The sequence below is a fragment of the Chanos chanos genome, chromosome 3 (assembly GCF_902362185.1).
Source record: "Chanos chanos chromosome 3, fChaCha1.1, whole genome shotgun sequence".
In the NCBI taxonomy this organism is placed as follows: Eukaryota; Metazoa; Chordata; class Actinopteri; order Gonorynchiformes; family Chanidae; genus Chanos; species Chanos chanos.
The window spans coordinates 54,814,128-54,833,569 of record NC_044497.1 but is presented as its reverse complement, the minus strand read 5'-3'; the positions used below and the strand labels follow the sequence as shown (position 1 = coordinate 54,833,569).

Genomic DNA, 19,442 nt, shown 5'->3' with positions numbered 1-19,442 from the left:
TCCAGGAATAAAGTGTATTTTCACTTTGTAAGCTGATGTCAGTATCACCGCCACAATAAGGAGACAATCTTGTTTTGTTTTTGTTTTTTTAAAGAAGTTTATGGCTCTTTAGTTACACACTGAGAGATTAACGAAAAGGCAAAAGATGAGAACAAAAAGTCCACAATCCATCTTTATCTCAACTTTCTTTATCTGAGAGAAAAGCAGTGCACTGTCACGTCCTGTCCCTTTTTGTTCCTCTCTGTTCCCTTTTCATTTCATTAGTTCATTTTTGTCCCCCTCTACTGATGAGTCTGGTTCCTGTCTCCCTGTTCCTCTTGTTTCCTCCTCTTTTAGTTTGTCTTGGTAGAGTGTCGCCTTCTGAGTTCTTTGTTTCGCCCTTTTAATTCAATCATTGTGTAGACCTGTTCTTAGTTTGTTTAAGCTTCGTTTAATTTGGTATAAATACTCCTTGGTTTGCCTCTTTCTTTGTCTTGCGTTGTTTGGAATTCACGCTGTGTTACGTTGGAGTTCCCGTTTGACTGAAGTTCTGAACCTTCTTTTGGAAGTCTACTCTTATGTTGGTTTAAATAAAGAAAGTACAGACCTGCACTTGCATCCAGCCTCCTTCATACAATGTGACATGAACCAACATCCACATGAGGGTTTTCAGACAACTTTTATTCAGTTCATCATGGAAGAAAATAACATATTGGTCATTACATGATTGGAATGAGTATATTTATTTCTTTTCGAAAAGATCTCATAAATTGGAAGCCACATATTAAAACAATTCTTATATATTACAAGGCATTCTGAATCTGATGTGTCTCATTAGGTTATTGAGTGTGAAAAGACAAAAACTGACAAAAATTAAACAAAATGCTGCATCACAACTGTTCCAAACTGTCAACAAACAGTATGCACTAAAAAGAGCTGATATTGTACACATGGTAAACATCAAATTTGATCTGATATAGAGACATAAGTGCAGTACATAAAAACCTGTAAACATTTATATTTTTTAATATAAAACTGTATTGATTTGAAATAAAGGAAGTGAGATGCAATCATGTGATTTGATCATCCAATAATCACTTATTTTAATTTGATCAGTCAGTAATCACTGCACTCCCACTGCTAAGAGTGAGATGTTTTGATCATTGATCTTCATAATTAAATGTAAATTTAACATTTTGGCAAAATATGCCAAAGTGTGTCTGATGTATTGAGAATGATCTCATGAGGATGATCACTACTCAGAATAATTTATTTCTCAACCCTTTCTCTTACATCATTTTTACTTAACAGCTATGGATGAAATTTCTCCTCGAGGATCCGCTGACTCTTCCTGAACCTCCATATCCCTCTGCACAGAGAGTCATCGACTTTCTTCCAAGACACTAGCGCAGAGCGCAACCGTGCTGCCCTGGAACAAATGAGCTCAGAAATTTTGCTCTTACTTCCTTTCGCTAAGCTGACGGTATCTTTGCAGATAAAGAGGACATCAAGACCAAAGAAGAGGGCATTAAATGCGATTAAACCAGATCTGACTGGTTTGGACATGGCAATATCAGGCAGGTCGGCCGCCAAACTGGGGATGTTTCTTGTTGCTTTAGCCTCCTGGAGCCCCGTTTTAGCTGCACTCTGAATAACTTGCTCAGATTTGAGAACTTTGACTGCTGAGGCAGCATCCACGATGCTATCGACACCTTTGGCCACTGCCCCTGCTCTAGCAACCACTTTCCCTGCTCCCAACATATCATTAAACAGATCTGATTCCACTGCAGGGTGTTCAATGTTGGCCACCTGCTCCAGAAAGTCTTGAAGCGTCTGAACATCTTCCATGTATCTCTGGGAGATGACATTGGCATTTTTCCCATGTCGACTGTTAACTGCCAGCTCAGTGATGCCAGTGACCACGCTGTTGACACCGCTCGTAACCCCTAAGCTAACACCTGTTAGAGTAAGGGCTAAAGATACCCCAGCAGTGACAGGGGCAAGTGCTAACCCAACAATGGTCAAGATTCCACCAGCCACACCAACTGAACCTCCTGCTATGCGGGAGATGCTGGCCCCTTTCTTCATCTTGTCCAACTTCTCAGCGCTTTCCTCAAGCTCAGATAAGCACTCCAGCATTGTGTCATGGCACTTGTTAAAGAGGCCAATGAAGTCCTGAGCCTTCCCCTGAAACAAGAGGGTTATCCGGAAGTCTTGATCCATCCTAAAGGAGTTTGAAGGGTGAGTGTAAGCAACTCATTAATCAAAGAGGGTTTTTACAATTGGAAAAAAGAACACAAAACAACGTTTCTAAGATATACTTACCTGATTTGGTTCAGTTGTTTTAAATGGTTTAGCATTTTCTGAATAGATTCATCACTCATTTCCCAATTGATTTTCAGTTCAGGGTGACCATTCTTCCCGCTAGAAATAGTTTTGTTTTCATTCTTTGTGAAATAGCCACAACATTCATCTGAAAACAATTTCTTTGCCCCATTTCATTTTTTTACAGAAAAAGGACCAATCAAGAACATTGCATGACATTGGTACTGCGTACAATATTGCTCAGTTATAACATTTTATGAGTAAAACTTGATTGATTCTCACTGCTTTTACATTTAATGTCACTTACCTGTGTCTGCTTTCAGAATATAATATGGTCTTTGCTCTGAAGAGGACAAAAATCAACATCATTTTGAGAACAAGAACTACACTTGATGAGTGAGATTGAAAACTCTATGACTGTACTTCTGTTGGCACAAAATGTTACTGCACCTTATTTAAAGTTTTTTTGTGTATGAATTACAATAGATTTCACAAAATCAGAAACTGGTTGTCAGATCACATTTAAATAGTTGCTCTGACCTTTTCTCCATTCTCTCACAAAGCTGTTGTGAGATGCTTATGTATTTGTCAAGGTGAAAGGCCAGGACCTCCACATTACTGAGGAAAATTGAAAGGAGGGCAGCTGGGTCCCTCTTAAAGTGGATGAGGAGTGGAGAGGCCAGTCGGGCTGCTGAGATCACTGATCGCACGTCAGCAGCACTCACCCCCTTTGGAAGGAAACTGTCTTCGGTAAACACAGACAGTGATGTCACTGCTAGGATCTCCACCGCATCCAGTAAGAGGTGGAGTTTCTTCAGCCCCTCCAGAGTTTGCTCCAGAACAGTTCCCAGCTCCTTTTCCAGAGCCTGGCGCCTGGAGTCTGCTGTTAACTGAGTCAGTCCACTCCACACATACTCCCTGAAAGCCTTGGTCTTTTTCTCAGCCTTCTTCACATGGTCAAACTTTAAATCAATTTTATCCAGCCGCTCCTTGATGTCTCGCATCATGTCTCGCTCTTTCTTCCTCTGAAGGAACCATTTTTGTTGTTCGCTGCAGAATTCCTGAACTACTTCAATGTTGCTGAGGGTTTCCCAGACATACTGGCTGTAAAGCTCACAGAATTCCTCTCTGTACAAAAAACAGTTTTCTCTTTATTTAAATGAGCAGACACATATAAATGCTTGATACCTCTTTCCTTTTCCCAACTATAAACACCAGGTGAGAATAAAACAAACAAACCTGTAACTGGTCTGAATGCATTATGCACTTGTAACTATGCTCCATAGTTCATTCCAGAACGCTGCCACCAACTTGAGGGAGCCCAACAAAACTCTTCACGTCTGCAGTGCATACTAGCTGACGTTCACAGGGAATGTTTCAGATAAAGACGTCACGCTATTTTTCTACAATTAGAATCGATCCTCTGTCTGTTCGCATAAAATCGTATCCATCGTATTCGTACCCAATTACCAACGTGCAACACTAGACGAATGCTGAAAATATGGTTTATGTATGCTGACCGACGTTAAATGCTTCCTGTTTTTCTACATTTAGAATCAATCCTCCGTCTGCTCACGGTAATTTTTTTCGTAGTTTCGATTTTATTCTCAGATCAAAAACAGGAAATGCATTATTTTTACCATTAAAATCGATCGTCACTCTGTACATATTAATTCAACATCCCGTCACCACCACCTTCACCATCAACAACTCCAGGGGGATTTGATAGCCACCAGTGATCAGACTCGTCATGGATATTTCTCTCGATTTATTCATACACCTCTTAAAAATAAAGTTTCCCAGTGCATCACCAACTAAGCAGTATGGCACTATGACATTTTGTGATTTAAATAAGAAAATCGGTTTTTTTGTTTGTTTGTTTGTTTGTTTTTATCGAGGACATCTCAGAACTCAGTCGACTTGTACATAAGGCTGGTGCAGAAGTCGACTTGTACATAAGGCTGGTGCAGAAGAGGAATATTCGCCGCCTTTGGAACTACATATAGAACGATAGCCGAATGAAACAGTGACAACTTTTCACACTTCAGCCGTTACTTCTAATAAAAGATATTTTCTAGAATTCCCCTAAAAGAAGGATCGAGGAAACTTGCGCGTCCTTTCTTCTCTTTAATTATTGATTTCAAGAAGCTATTCAACAAACTGTTTTTTTTTCTGAGACGGAACCTTTCACGATTTCATAAAAACATTTACAAATTAGTAAACTGGACTTTGTCTCATAGGAACAACAAATTTAGTCTCACCTTGCAGTTTTGGAATCCATGGGAATTTATGGTGTACACGGAAAATGTGGTTTGCTACTCAGGCGCGAAGCTTTTTATACCTGTTTCCACAGGAAAAGGAGTTCCGTTGACCTCTAATCTCTCTGTTCTACTTTCATTTTTCTTTTAGTGCTTGCGATACAGTCTCAAGTTGATGGCATTCAATGTGACTCTGAGGTCAAGACGCTGGTAAACAAGATAAATCAATAAGGGCTTTCTCCGTCCACCTCACTTTAACATGCAAAACTCAAAATGTGGAGAAAATGTGTGCTGTCGACATTCACTTCAGAGTGTAATCAGTTACGGGTTTTGAGAAATTTAAAATTGTCATGATTGGAAAAAACAGGACTACAGTTACTACTGCCGAGACGAAGAGTAGCCTAGTAAGAAATATCCGACTGTATGGAACGGTAACTCCAAAGGAGGACATCAGCAAGCACTTCTAATTCTAGTCTTGCTATTTTTGCGATATTATATATAGACCATTTGTAGTTTATGAAGCAGTATTGTATAAAAATGAGTTTGATGAGCAACCCCACTCATTTTTTTTTATCAACGATACTTACTTAAGACCTACCTACCACCCATTAAAAAAAAAACAAGAACCAATATACCTCCCTTTTTTCTGCAGATGCCCCAAAAGGTGTGTACGAATATTGCACAAACAGGAGTGGCCGTCTGGATCTCACTGATCGCTTGTTTCCCACCTGCAGCACGAAATGTTAGTTACGAGCTGCAAAATGTTGTGTCAGATCCTGAGGGCTTCACATAGGATTGTCAGCCTCTAGTTTGTTGAATGTAAGGTCTTGCTTCGACGCTAAATTAACGATGAATTAAGTATTGATCTTGAAAATCGAATCAAAGTTGATGTCGCGACGTTCAACGTCTTACTTTTCAACATGGTTGAAGGTGTTGCGTCAATATTGAATTATGTGTTGATATTAAAGATCGAATCTACTTTGATACCGCGACGTTGCTCCAAAATCTCTAAATAGAAAGATTTCACTGGAAATTGGACTTCGTTTGCTTTCTAATGCAAAAATTTGTATATCTATTGATATTCTAATTTGATGCTATGATGACACTTATACATTCTAACGCTAGAAGTTGGTTTTTTTTTTAATGTAGAACAACCACCCTGATACCTGTGACTACACTTCACCAAAATGGTGATGTCCCAAATTACTATCTGCAACACAAAAACTTAAAACATAGAAACAGATATCCCAAAAACACCGGTAAACATCCCCCAACACACATCTACTTCAAACACGTTATCTAACAAACAAACAGTGAAACTTGCCCAACAGAACAAAAGGGGTGGGGCCAACGACCACTCTCCGACGCTACAATATTATAACCTAGTTTGCAGTTAGATCAACATGACAATACTGTCTGAATCAGGAATTTGCAGTGCATGTCATATGTTTTCATTGCAACTGTTATATGTAATGCAACTCGCTGTGCATAACTTGCAATACTTCTATCCCAATACTATAAACACAGAAATGAGCAGATCTAAATAAGTCAGTAGTAAAACTTGAATGTGATCAGTTGAGGCTCCCTGGAAAAAGATATAAATATGAGGGACAGCAGCTGTTACAATTTTCTTTTGCTTATTGTTGAAGACATTATGTCAATTCAACGTACAGATCTTTCAACTTTGAAATTTCAACTTTGACTTATAAGTATTGTGTTAACATTTTTTCAGCCATTGACATTAAACGTTGTTTCAACGTTTTTTCAATGTTGATACAACAACTGACATTATTGCAACCACATTTCGATGCTGAGGGTCGGTCATGTGCCGGCTGGGATGTGAGCTGTCACCTCAGCTAGAAGCAGAAGCCATTCACCCGCAGTCAGGATAATACTCAAGGGCTGATACATAGTTGTTCAGGTTTGTGATTTCTTATAAGCTGAAGAAATCATCAGATAGAAACTATTGCATTCTGTATATTGACTGAAATATTGATATTGCACTCACTTGACTACTTTTGCTCCAAGCAGGCCAGTGAATGCAACTGGTGCACAGTGTCTTTGAAACTACGCAGCAAATAACTCCAAAAGATGTGTGATGCTGCTCTGCATTTGTGACATACAAAACCAATCTTGCACAGACCTACAGGAGGCCAAATGCTGTCATAATGTCTCATTCCATCCATCCACGTAGACAGTAACTGTTTCACCCTAATAATTACATTACCAAATGCCAGATAGGGTTGGAAGAATGCAGGCCACAACACTGTATATCTTAACTTCAACTCTGAAGCATGTTGAAGGCACTCTGAATGTATTCTTTCCTTTTTCTCTGCAGATGCACTGAAATCACATAGCCTACAGCAAGAGAATGTGTTTAACAATTTACTAATAAAATTACTCCAAAATGAAGTATATAAAAGTAGTGTGGCCATAACGAGGAATGTCACACTGGCACAGGTTGTGGTTAGTAAGACATACAGTAAAAACAATAGTGTTTGTGTCATACTGGCCACTGCTGCACAGTCTCCACTAAGTGTTTGTCTCACACCCCAAAACACTGCACCAGGAGATCAGGGATTCATGTGGGAATGCAGGCCTCCACTCTTGCCCAAAAATATAGTTCCAGGAATAAAATGTATTGTCACTTTGTAAGCTGATGTCATTATCACCGCCACAATAAGGAGACAATCTTGTTCTGTTTTTTTTTTTTTTAAAGAAATTTTATGGCTCTTTAGTTACCTACTGAGAGATTAACGAAAAGGCAAAAGATGAGAACAAAAAGTCCACAATCCATCTTTATCTCAACTTTCTTTATCTGAGAGAAAAGCAGTCCACTGTCACGTCCTGTCCCTTTGTGTTCCTCTCTGTTCCCTTTTCATTTCATTAGTTCATTTTTGTCCCCCTCTAGTGATGAGTCTGGTTTCTGTTTCCCTGTTCCTCGTTTCCCCCTCTTTTAGTTTGTCTTGGTAGAGTGTCGCCTTCTGAGTTCTTTGTTTCGCCCTTTTAATTCAATCATTGTGTAGACCTGTTCTTAGTTTGTTTAAGCCTCATTTCATTTGGTATAAATACTCCTTGGTTTGCCTCTTTCTTTGTCTTGTGTTGTTTGGTGTTCACGCTGTGTTACGTTGGAGTTCCCGTTTGACTGAAGTTCTGAACCTTCTTTTGGAAGTCTTCTCTTATGTTGGTTTAAATAAAGAAAGTACTGACCTGCACTTGCATCCAGCCTCCTTCACACAATGTGACATGAACCTATATCCACATGAGGGTTTTCAGACAACATTTATTCAGTTCATCATGGAAGAAAATAACATATTGGTCATTACATTATTTCTTTTCGAAGAGATCTCATAAATTGGAAGCCACATATTAAAACAAATTTTATATATTAAAAGGCATTTGGAATCTGATGTGTCTCATTAGGTTATTCAGTGTGAAAAGACAAAAACTGACAAAAATGAGACAAAATGCTACATCACAACTGTTCCAAACTGTCAACAAACAGTATGCACTAAAAAGAGCTGATATTGTACACATGGTAAACATCAAATTTGATCTGATGTAGAGACATAAGTGCAGTACATAAAAACGTGTAAACATTTATATTTTTAAATATAAAACTGTATTGATTTGAAATAAAGGAAGTGAGATGCAATCATGTGATTTGATCATCCAATAATCACTCATTTTAATTTGATCAGTCAGTAATCACTGCACTCCCACTGCTAACAGTGAGATGTTTTGATCATTGATCTTCATAATTAAATGTAAATGTAAGATTTTGGCAAGATATGCCAAAGTGTGTCTGAAGTATTGAGAATGATCTCATGAGAATGATCACTACTCAAAATAGGTTATTTCTCAACCCTTTCTCTTATATCATTTTTACTGCACAGCTATGGATGAAATTTCTCCTCGAGGATCCGCTGACTCTTCCTGAACCCCCATATCCCTCTGCACAGAGAGTCGTTGACTTTCTTCCAAGACTCTAGCTCAGAGCGCAACAGTGCCACCCTGGAGTGAATAAGCTCAGAAATTTCACTCTTACTTCCTTTCGCTAAGCTGACGGTATCTTTGCAGATAAAGAGGACATCAAGACCAAAGAAGAGGGCATTAAATGTGATTAAACCAGATCTGACTGGTGTGGACATGGCAATATCAGGCAGGTCGGCCGCCAAATCGGGGATGTTTCTTGTTGCTTTATCCTCCTGGAGCCCAGTTTTAGCGACATTCTGAATAACTTGCTCAGATATGAGAACGTTGACTGCTGAGGCAGCATCCACTATGCTATCGACACCTTTGGCCACTGCCCCTGCTCTAGCAGCCACTTTCCCTGCTCCCAACACAACATTAACCAGATCTGACTCCACTGCAGGACCTTCACCGTTGGCCACCTGCTCCAGAAAGTCCTGAAGCGTCCAAACATCTTCCATGTATTTCTGGGAGACAGCATTGGCATTTTTCCCATGTCGACTGTTAACTGCCAGCTCAGTGATGCCAGTGACCACACTGTTGACACCACTCGTAACCCCTAAGCTAACACCTGTTAGAGTAAGGGCTAAAGATACCCCTGCAGTGACAGGGGTAAGTGCTAACCCAACAATGGTCAAGATTCCACCAGCCACACCAACTGAACCTCCTGTTACGCGAGAGATGCTGGCCCTTTTCTTCATCTTGTCCAACTTCTCAGCGCTTTCCTCAAGTTCAGATAAGCACTTCAGCATTGTGTCATGGCACTCGTTAAAGAGATCAGTGAAGTTCTGAGCCTTCCCCTGAAACAAGAGAGTTATCCGGAGGTCTTGATCCATCCTAAAGGAGTTTGAAAGGTGAGTGTAAGCAACTCATTAATCAAAGAGGGTTTTTACAATTGAAAAAAAGAACACAAAACAGCGTTTCTAAGATATACTTACCTGATTTGGTTCAGTTGTTTTAAATGGTCTACCATTTTCTGAATAGATTCATCACTCATTTCCAAATTGATTTTCAGTTCAGGGTGACCATTCTTCCGGCTAGAAATAGTTTTGTTTTCATTCTTTGTGAAATAGCCACAACATTCATCTGAAAACAATTTCTTTGCCCCATTTCATTTTTTACAGAAAAAGGACCAATCAAGAACATTGCATGACATTGGTACTGCATACAATATTGCTCAGTTATAACATTTTATGAGTAAAACTTGATTGATTCTCACTGCTTTTACATTTAATGTCACTTACCTGTGTCTGCTTTCAGAATATAATATGGTCTTTGCTCTGAAGAGGACAAAAATCAACATCATTTTGAGAACAAGAACTACACTTGATGAGTGAGATTGAAAACTCTATGACTGTACTTCTGTTGGCAGAAAATGTTGCTGCACCTTATTTAAAGTTTTTTTTTGTGTGTGAATTAAAATAGATTTCACAAAATCAGAAACTGGTTGTCAGATCACATTGAAATAGTTGCTCTGACCTTTTCTCCATTGTCTCACAAAGCTGTTGTGAGATGCTTATGTATTTGTCCAGATGAAAAGCGAGGACCTCCATATTACTGAGGAAAATTGAAAGGAGGGCAGCTGGGTCCCTCTTAAAGTGGATGAGGAGTGGAGAGGCCACTCGGGCTGCTGAGATCACTGATCGCACGTCAGCAGCACTCACCCCCTTTGGAAGGAAACTGTCTTCGGTAAACACAAACAGTGATGTCACTGCTAGGATCTCCACCGCATCCAGAAAGGGGTGGAGTTTCTTCAGCCCCTCCAGAGTTTGCTCCAGAACAGTTCCCAGCTTCTTTTCCAGGGCCTTGCGCCTGGAGTGTGCTGTTACCTGAGTCAGTCTGCTCCACACATACTCCCTGAAAGCCTTGCCCTTTTTCTCAGCCTTCTTCACATGGTCAAACTTTAAATCAATTTTATCCAGCTGCTCCTTGATGTCTCGCATCATGTCTCGCTCTTTCTTCCTCTGAAGGAACCATTTTTGCTGTTCGCTGCAGAATTCCTGAACAACGTCAATGTTGCTGAGGGTTTCCCAGACATACTGGCTCAAAAGCTCATAGAATTCCTCTCTGTACAAAAAACAGTATTCTCTTTATTTAAATGAGCAGACACAAATAAATGCGTGATGTCTCTTTCCTTTTCCCAACTATAAGAACCATGTGAGAATAAAAAAAACCTGTGACTGGTCTGAATGCATTATGAACTTGTAACTAATGCTCCATAGTTCATTCCAGAACGACGCCACCAATTTGAGGAAGCCCAACAGAACTCTTCACGTCTGCAGTGCATACTGGCTGACGTTCACAGGAAATGTTTCAGATAAAGACGTCACCCTAGTTTTCTACAATTAGAATCGATCCTCTGTCTATTCGCATAAAATCGTATCCATCGTATTCGTATCCAAATTACCAACGTGAAACACACACAAATTGTGAAAATTGTGAAAATATGATGTATGTATGCTGATCGGCGTTAACTGTGTAAACAAGAAGTCACAGTATTTTTCTACATTTAGAATCAATCCTCCGTCTGCTCACAGTAATCCAATTTCCTATCACCACCAGAACACCAACAACATCACCAGAATAATTCTGAAAATATAATCTAAACAACCACTTCTCAAGGTTAAGCGCAAGTGGATTAGATAGCCATCAAGGACTAGAGTCATGGATATGTGGTTCCCTACACAGGCTCGAAAATTTTATTCCTCTTCCCACTGGGAAATGATGTTCCTTGTCATTCTAAATCAACTCTTCCAGCTTCTTATTTTTCACTTTTCTCCCTTTATTGCCCACCGCGAAGCATTCGACGATTTAAACCGGTTAATCAGTGTATCATTTGTTCTTTTCATATTCAACTGAGAATCCAAAATCGGTAGCCTAAGTGAAAAAACGATACGTTATTTCGTTATTCGTTTAGGAATCCGATACCAAGCAACAAATAGATAACGGTTTGTTTTTCGTACTTTCGATTTTATGCTCAGATCAAAAAGGAAAAAACGGGCCAGGTGCTGCGCCTTTGTTTTTCGTACTTTCGATTTTATTCTCAGATCAAAAAAAGGAAATGCATTGTTTTTACCTTTAAAATCGATCTCCACTCTGTACATGTCAATTCAATATCCCGTCTCCACCACCTTCACCAACAATAACTCCAAGTGGATTTCATAGGCACCAGTGATCAGACTCGTCATGGATATTTCTCTCGTTTTATTCATACATCTCTTAAAAATAAAGTTTCCCAGTGCATCTTAAAAATAAAGTTTCACCGTCTAAGCAGTATGGCACTATGACATTTTGTGATTTAAATAAGAAAATAGTATTTTTTTTGTTTGTTTGTTTGCCGTTGTTTTTTTATCGAGGACATCTCAGACCTTAGTCTACGCTGGTCAGTAGACTTGCACATAAGGCTGGTGCCGAAGAGGAATCTTTACCGCCATCGGAACTACATGCAGAACCATACCCGAACGAAACAGTGACAACTTTTCACACTTCAGCCGTTACTTCTAATAAAAGATATTTTCTAGAATTTCCCCCAAAGAAGGATCGGGGAAACTTGCGCGTCCTTTCTTTTCTTTAATTACTGATTTCAAGAAGCTATTCATCAAAATGCTTTAGTGAACTGGACTTTGTCTCATAGGAAAAACAAATTTTGTCTCACCTTGCAGTTTTGGAATCCATGGGACTTTATGGTGTAGGCCTATACGTAAAATGTGATTTGCTGCTTAGGCGCGAAGCTTTTTATACCTGTTTCCACTGGAAAAGGAGTTCCGTTGCCTTCTAATCTCTCTGCTCTACTTTCGTTTTTCTTTTACTGCTTGCGATATAGTCTCAAGTTAATGACATTCAATGTGTCTCTAAAGTCAAGACGCTGGTTAACAAGATAAATCAGTAAGGGCTTTCTCCATCCACCTCACTTAAACATGCAAAACTCAAAAAGTGGAGAAAATGTGAGAAATTTAAAATCGTCATGACTGGAAAAAACAGGGCTACAGTAACTGCTGCCGAGACGAAGAGTAGCCTAGTAAGAAATATCCGACTGTATGGAACGGTAACTCCAAACGAGGACATCAGCAAGAACTTCTAATTCTAGTCTTGCTATTTTTGTGATATTATATGAAGACCATTTGTAGTTTATGAAGCAGTATTGTATAAAAATGAGTTTGACGAACAACCCCAGTCATTTTCTTATCAACGATACTGAATAAACGTTATGGGCCGATACATTTCTTTTTGCGCAGTGCCAACCACACCATCGGTCTGGCCAGCGGATTAAAAGCAAACACTAAGACATTATATTCCTGGTGTTAACATTTCCCTGATCCCATAGTCTGGATAGACGCAGAAATAGTAGAGGGTGTTCCTTACAGAAATCAGGAAAGATATGAAAGACGGTAGATTGAAAATGACTAATCAGAACGAAAACATTAATCTATATTTGTCACTCATCAGTCATACTTAAGAGGGACCCAGCTGCCTTCTTTTCACCTTTCCTCAGTAATGTGGAGGTCCTGGCCTTTCACCTGGACAAATACATGCGCATCTCACAACAGCTTTGTGAGAGAATGGAGAAAAGGTCAGAGCAAGTATTTAAATGTACTGTGACAAGCAGTTTCTGATTTTGTGAAATCTATTTTAATCATACACACAAAACGTTTTTGTAAACAGAAGTACAGCAATAGAGTTTTTAATCTCACTCATCAAGTGTAGTTCCTATTCTCAAAATGATGCTGTTTTTTGTCCTCTTTAGAGCGAAGACCATATCATATTCTGGAACAAGATATAGGTAAGTATTATTAAATGTAAAAGCAGTCAGAATCAATCAAATTTTACTCATAAAATGTTATAACTGTGCAATATTGTATGCAGTACCAATTTTCTTGCAATGGGAAGAATGCTCACCCTGAACTGAAAATCAATTTGGAAATGAGTGATGAATCTGTTCAGAAAATGCTAGACCATTTGAAACAACTGAACCAAATCAGGTAAGTATATCATAGAAACGTTGTTTTGTTTTGTTAAAAACCAATTGCTGAAGTTCTTATCTGAACTGCTGAGCAGTTGGACAAGATGAAGAAAGGGGCCAGCATCTCCAGCATAGCAGGAGGTTCAGTTGGTGCGGCTGGTGGAGTGCTGTCCCTTGTTGGGTTAGCACTTGCCCCTGTCACTGCAGGGGTATCTTTAGCCCTTACTCTAACAGGTGTTGGCTTAGGGGTTACGAGTGGTGTCAACAGTGTGGTCACTGGCATCACTGAGCTGGCAGTTAACAGTCGACATGGGAAAAATGCCAGCAACATCTTTCGGAGATACATCAAACCTGTTCAGGAGCTTCAGGACTGTCTGGAGCAGGTTGCCGACAGAGAGGTTCCTGTAGTGGACCCGGATCTGGTTGATTCTTTAGGGAAAGTTATGAACATATTTGTTGCAGTGTGTGGAGTGGCTATTAACATACATAAAGGACAATGTCTTGGCAGTCAAAAAGCTCAGGTCAGAGGGATTTATTCAGAGGGTACCTAGTATGAGGCTCCAGGAGGCTGAAGCAACAGGGAGCATCCCCAAGTTGGCAGCCGACCTGCCTGATATTGGACAACTAGCTAAAGGTACCCCTCTTGCCATGTCCAAATCAGCCAGATTTGGTTTCATTGCACTCAATGCCCTCTTCATTGGTCTTGATGTCCTCTTTATCTGCAAAGATAGCGTCAGCCTAGCGAAAGGAAGTAAGAGCGAAGTTTCTGAGCTCATTCGTTCCAGGGTGGCACTGTTGCTCTCTGAGCTAGAGTCTTGGAAGAAAGTCGATGACTCTCTGTGCAGAGGGATATGGAGGTTCAGGAAGAGTCAGCGGATCCTCGAGGAGAAATTTCATCCATAGCTGTTCAGTAAAAATGATATAAGAGAAAAGGTTGAGAAATAACCTATTTTTGAGGAGTGATCATTCTCATGAGATTGTTCTCAGTTCTTCAGACACAGTTTGGCATATCTTGCTAAAATGTTACATTTAATTATGACGATCACTGATCAAAACATCTCACTGTTAGCAGGGAGTGCAGTGATTACTGACTGATCAAATTAAAATGAGTGGTTATTGGATGATCAAATCGCATGATTGCATCTCACTTCCTTTATTTCAAACCAATACGGTTTTATATTTGAAAATATAAATGTTTACAGGTTTTTATGAACTGCACTTATGTCTCTATATCAGATTTGCTCTTTACCATATGTACAATATCAGCTCTTTAAAGTGCATACTGTTTGTTGACAGTTTGGAACAGTTGTGATGCAGTATTTTGTCTCATTTTTGTCAGTTTTTGTCTTTTCACACTGAATAACTTAATGAGATACATCAGATTCAGAATGTTTTGTAATATATAGCATTTGTTTTAATATACTGCTTCCAATTTATGAGACGTTTTCAAAAAGAAAAAGAGTACCACTTTACAATAAGACTACCCTTATAAAGGGTTTGTGAATGATTTTTAATTAGTTTATAAAATTGGTCGTGAACACTTTATAAATCATTCATAAGCTGTTATAAATGTTAGATAAAAAGTGCAGCAGTCACCTGTTGCTTGCCAAATAGTGATCCCACATTTATCCGTACTGCTAAGACTCTGATCTCATCGGTTAATTAGGTTACTTTGTCTTCTCCATCAGCCAGCATTTATACCTCTCAGTGTCATCAGATATTTGTGAATGAGTTACTAGTATTTAACCACCAACAGCATATCTTGACAGTCAAAAAGGTTTCATTTGGCATATCAGATTATTGCATATTAAATTTTCATATCAAATTACCAGATTCATACGCTAAGGCTTTGGTAATATTATCTAACTTGACATATTCAGCATGCTATTAGCAGCCATCCTCATTATTATTACAGGTTTTAATATGACATATGCTATCATATTAAAGTGGTATATTGTGATGCATGCTGGGCATAGATGGGCAGAGCTTCCCAGCATGCCTTGGGATCATGGACTGTTGTTCAGCCCCAGTTTGTTATTGTTCAGTTTATGTTTCCTACGTTGCGTCTAGTAGAAGTGTATGTATCTAGTTCATCATGTAGTCTTTGTGTTGTGTTGTTAACTCTGGTCATAGTGTAATGTTATCGGTGTACTGTAAATTTAATTGTCTGCGTGAATGAGAATGATGTACTTCCCTCCTCTCATGTCAGCACATTAACTATGTTATTTCTTGGTTTGTGCTGCTGCAAAATAAAAGGTAGTGTTATTGCTCAAGAGAAAACCCAACAACTCATTAATAAATGGTGATGTGTTTCACACTGTACAGTAAGGCTCCCTTTTGGCAGTTATAAACATTAGTAACTAATATATAAATGGTCATAAAAATGAGATGAAGCTGACAGTTTAACATGCTCACTGATAAAGGGACAGTATAAAGTAAGCTAAGCAACTAGCAAGATCGGAGATTTAACAGAATAGATAGATCAAAAGTGCAGCAGTGGCTTGATCTTACCAAATAGTGAGCTCACATCCATGTATGAAAACTGTGTTATAACTTGTTTGTAAGTGTTCATTAATTGTTTGTAAAGTGTCTACAATCTAATTAATAACCTAATTGTAGGCCACTTATGAATCCTTTATAAGGGATTCTTGTAAGGGAATCCTTTGATGCCATTCTAAGCCATTTATGAATCCTTTATAAGGGAGTCTCATTGTGAAGTGGTACCGAAAAAAAATACAGATTCCAATCATGTAATGACCAACATGTCATTTTCTTCCATGATGAGCTGAATAAAAGTTGTCTGAAAACCTTCATTTAGATATTTGTGTTCTGCTTTTCTCTCAGATAAAGAAAGTTGAGATAAAAATGGATTTAAGACTTTTTGTTCTCATCTTTTGCCTTTTCGTTAATCTCTCAGCGTGCAACTAAAGAGCTATAAAACTTTCTTTTGAAAAAAAAAAACAAGATTGTCTCAAGGAACCATTAATACCAGGTATATGATGTCTTACTATTTGCTCTTTACCTGCTGACCAGAGCCATGGCATGACTGGCACTGCACAAAAAGAAATGTATAGGCGCTCAAAATTGAGGGAGTATTCTAGATAAGAAAATGATCAGGGCTGGTCAGCAAATTCATTTCTATACAGCACGCATGTTGCATTCGGTTGCAAGAATGACAGAATGAGGTTTCTGAACTATGTGGGAGTGAGTCATCCTGTCCTTTCCTCTAAGATAAACATAAGGAAATTCAGATAAAAGAAGGATCATGGGCTTTTTATTCTCTGCACATTTTCTCTTTTGATTGATTTCTCAACCTGAAACTCCAATACAAAATTTGTTTGAAAAAAAACCCAAGATTGTACCTTTATGGTGAAGTTTTGCCCATCTACATCAACATGCTCTGTGAAGGTACTGTCAGTACTTCTGCCGGGACTGGGGAGTTTGGCTGCCCTGTTGGCCATTCTTTGTATTGTCATGCCTTGTGCTTTTGTTTGTTTTGGTATTGCCATGTGCTTCTGTATGTTCCTGTGTACTCCTGTCCCTGCCCCCCCACCCGATCCCTATTATTACCTGGTTTGTTTCATCCAATCATCTGTCTCTGCTGTTAATTGTTCTGTGCATGAAAGTCCTGTGTTTGTCCCTGTTCTTTATCAGATTGTGACCATTATTACCTGTTCCTGTCTTTGGGAGTTACTGCCATTTGTGATTTCTGACCGTGTTTGCCTTGACCTGTGTTTGCCTGGCGATCTGGGTTTGTTACCTTGTGGATTACTGGCTTTGACCTCGACTGATTTAGTTCTGAACAACCTTTTGCCTTACGTTTTGGATTTGTTTGCTCTGTGGATTTTTTTGGTTTTGACTGGACTTTGTTTCTGAGATCCCTTGATTTTTCAAATAAACCTGATTTTTTCCCCCCTCTACAGGGTCTGCAATTGGGTCTTGGCCTGTCAACCCTTACAAGCACACTTTACATCAAAGCAAAGAAAACACTGAACACGAGCTCAGAAATAAAGGAGCCTGCCATATCATGTAATTCTTCAAAGAGTCGTAAATCTGGAACTGCATTTAAAATCAAAAACAGTATTTGATGAACACAGAGTCAGGAATGCAAGTCGGTGTTGTCTGACGGACTCGACAGGAGCATCCGGACCTGTACCAGCAGGAAACTTGAAACTAGAGGCTGACAATCCTATGTGAAGCCCTCAGGATCTGACACAATATTTTGCAGCTTGTAACTAACATTTCGTGCTGCAGGTGGGAAACAAGCGATCAGTGAGATCCAGACGGCCACTCCTGTTTGTGCAATGCTCGTACACACCTTTTCAGGCATCTGCAGAGAAAAGGAAGGTATACTGCTCCTGGGTTTTTTTAATGGGTGGTAGATAGGTCTTCTGTGCTATAGCACTACGTTCAGAATGGATGCTGCATTTGCTCAGTCAGGGTGAAAACTTTTCTGAGGAACCTGAACACAGATGTACAAAACTAGCGAGCTCATGCTTGTTACTGAGCATACCTTGTTATTCAGTCCTAGTCAGTGACCAGCACAAGTTAGATCAGTCAACTTAGTCGTCTGGCAAAACACTGCAGATTTTCACCGTTGAAATAAGTCACATGTTGATGGAGGCTTTCCCCATGAAAGTGATGCAAAGCATTGAGAAAAATTCAGAAGATTTATAACTGGAACTGAATCTGTTCCGACTATCTTTTCAAACTGATTGACCACACAAGACCAACAAGGTCATTTTTTTCCCCAAATGCCCCACCATAAGTCCATCAAACACATACGGTTTCTCTGGTTACCCCAACTACGTCAGCCTCGTTAGCTCCACCCCCAAGTTCTCCTTTACCTCCAGGTCTCTCTGCTATTCATTCACCTTCCTCAGACAACGCAATGGCAATGCCGAGAACCCTGGAGAACCTTTTATGGTTTTGCTTTTGGGTTTTTTTTTCTGTGATTATACTTTTTATTAATATTTCCAGAAAGACATGTACAAACATAGTTAAATGTAACAAGGAAAAAAAGATATATTATCTCTATATCTATCTATCTATCTATGATAAAAGACAGAAAAGGAGAAAATAAACAAGGGGGCAGATCGCAAAATATACACAAGTCTTAGTAAGGACATCACAATGGTGATGATGTCATTTTAACAGCACAGAGTATTTGTAATAGATAAGCAAAGTCCCTTCCAAGCATGAAGTGTGGATAAACTAGCTTTATTCAGTCTAGCAGTGGTCTATTCTAACATAGCATTGTTAAGCAAGGATCGAATCCAGGTACATTTTTAGGGCTGTGTCTGGTACAGCTGAAGTATTGCTTTTTTGGGGGCAGTGAACCTGGAGATCCTTCAAGACAACTGTTTTCTGTGTTGATCTTGACTTGTCCTCACTCTCATTTGTACTCAGTCTTGATTTGGTCTCAGCGCCCTTTTAGATTCAGGTTTAACTTGACCTCAACTAGTCCTGGTCTTGGGTTTGTTTTGGACCACTGGTTTGTTTTGGACTTGACTACCATCTGCCTGCATCAGGTAGAGAGACCAGTGTTTTCTTTGAGGTGGTTTCCACTACAAATAAGAAACTGCAAAAGCTGTCTAACTTGTTTTCAGCCCTTCTGCATCATCCTGACTGCTTTCAAACGGCTTCTGCTTAAGGTGCTTACATTCTCAACTCAAATGTGCACACTGTCTTCTCAGCAATGCTAGCCTGCAGAAGTTTGCTTTTAATAACACAGTGCTGAGCCAGCAGACCTCAACTCCATCACTGAGAGTTCTGCATCAAGGGAAATGTGTTTACACCTGCTGGAGAGAATGCAGTCTGGAAGCAGATCCATAGTTACTGACTGAACTTGTCGAACTCCCTGCAGTTAAAGGGGTGGGCTATGAGGCAGGATTCTCAGGTTAGTGAGCCAATTTGGGGTTCTCATATCAAAAAGGATGCACTTGAAT

At 39.4% G+C, this 19,442-nt stretch overlaps 2 protein-coding genes and 1 pseudogene across 2 annotated transcripts; 1 reads left to right on the top strand and 2 right to left on the bottom strand.

Annotated features, from left to right (window-relative positions):
- Nucleotides 1–1,290: 1,290 nt before the first annotated feature.
- Nucleotides 1,291–4,585, bottom strand: LOC115807209 (apolipoprotein L4-like). The gene is made up of 5 exons (XM_030768081.1): nt 4,566–4,585; nt 2,845–3,432; nt 2,612–2,647; nt 2,305–2,403; nt 1,291–2,203 (listed from the first exon to the last, which is right to left on the bottom strand). The coding sequence occupies exons 1-5, from the start codon at nt 4,583–4,585 to the stop codon at nt 1,291–1,293; spliced, it is 1,656 nt and encodes a 551-aa protein (XP_030623941.1).
- A 3,873-nt stretch (nt 4,586–8,458) lies between these two features.
- On the bottom strand, nt 8,459–12,209 carry LOC115807208 (apolipoprotein L4-like). Its single transcript, XM_030768080.1, has 5 exons — nt 12,190–12,209; nt 10,014–10,601; nt 9,779–9,814; nt 9,473–9,571; nt 8,459–9,371 (listed from the first exon to the last, which is right to left on the bottom strand). The coding sequence occupies exons 1-5, from the start codon at nt 12,207–12,209 to the stop codon at nt 8,459–8,461; spliced, it is 1,656 nt and encodes a 551-aa protein (XP_030623940.1).
- Nucleotides 12,210–13,454: 1,245 nt separating this feature from the next.
- Nucleotides 13,455–14,397, top strand: LOC115806354 (apolipoprotein L3-like; annotated as a pseudogene).
- The last annotated feature ends 5,045 nt before the right edge of the window (nt 14,398–19,442 follow it).

Bases quoted from the DNA above. Each gene is read 5' to 3' on its own strand.
- LOC115807209 (XM_030768081.1), bottom strand. From the start codon at position 4,585: ATGGATTCCAAAACTGCAAG. The intron at 2,404-2,611 runs GTAAGTGACATT...AACTATTTCTAG, and splicing joins TATTCTGAAAGCAGACACAG to CGGGAAGAATGGTCACCCTG. The intron at 2,204-2,304 runs GTAAGTATATCT...AAACTCCTTTAG, and splicing joins AAACAACTGAACCAAATCAG to GATGGATCAAGACTTCCGGA.
- LOC115807208 (XM_030768080.1), bottom strand. From the start codon at position 12,209: ATGGATTCCAAAACTGCAAG. The intron at 10,602-12,189 runs GTGAGACAAAAT...TTTTTTGTACAG, and splicing joins ATGGATTCCAAAACTGCAAG to AGAGGAATTCTATGAGCTTT. The intron at 9,815-10,013 runs GTCAGAGCAACT...TGTCCTCTTCAG, and splicing joins TGTGAGACAATGGAGAAAAG to AGCAAAGACCATATTATATT.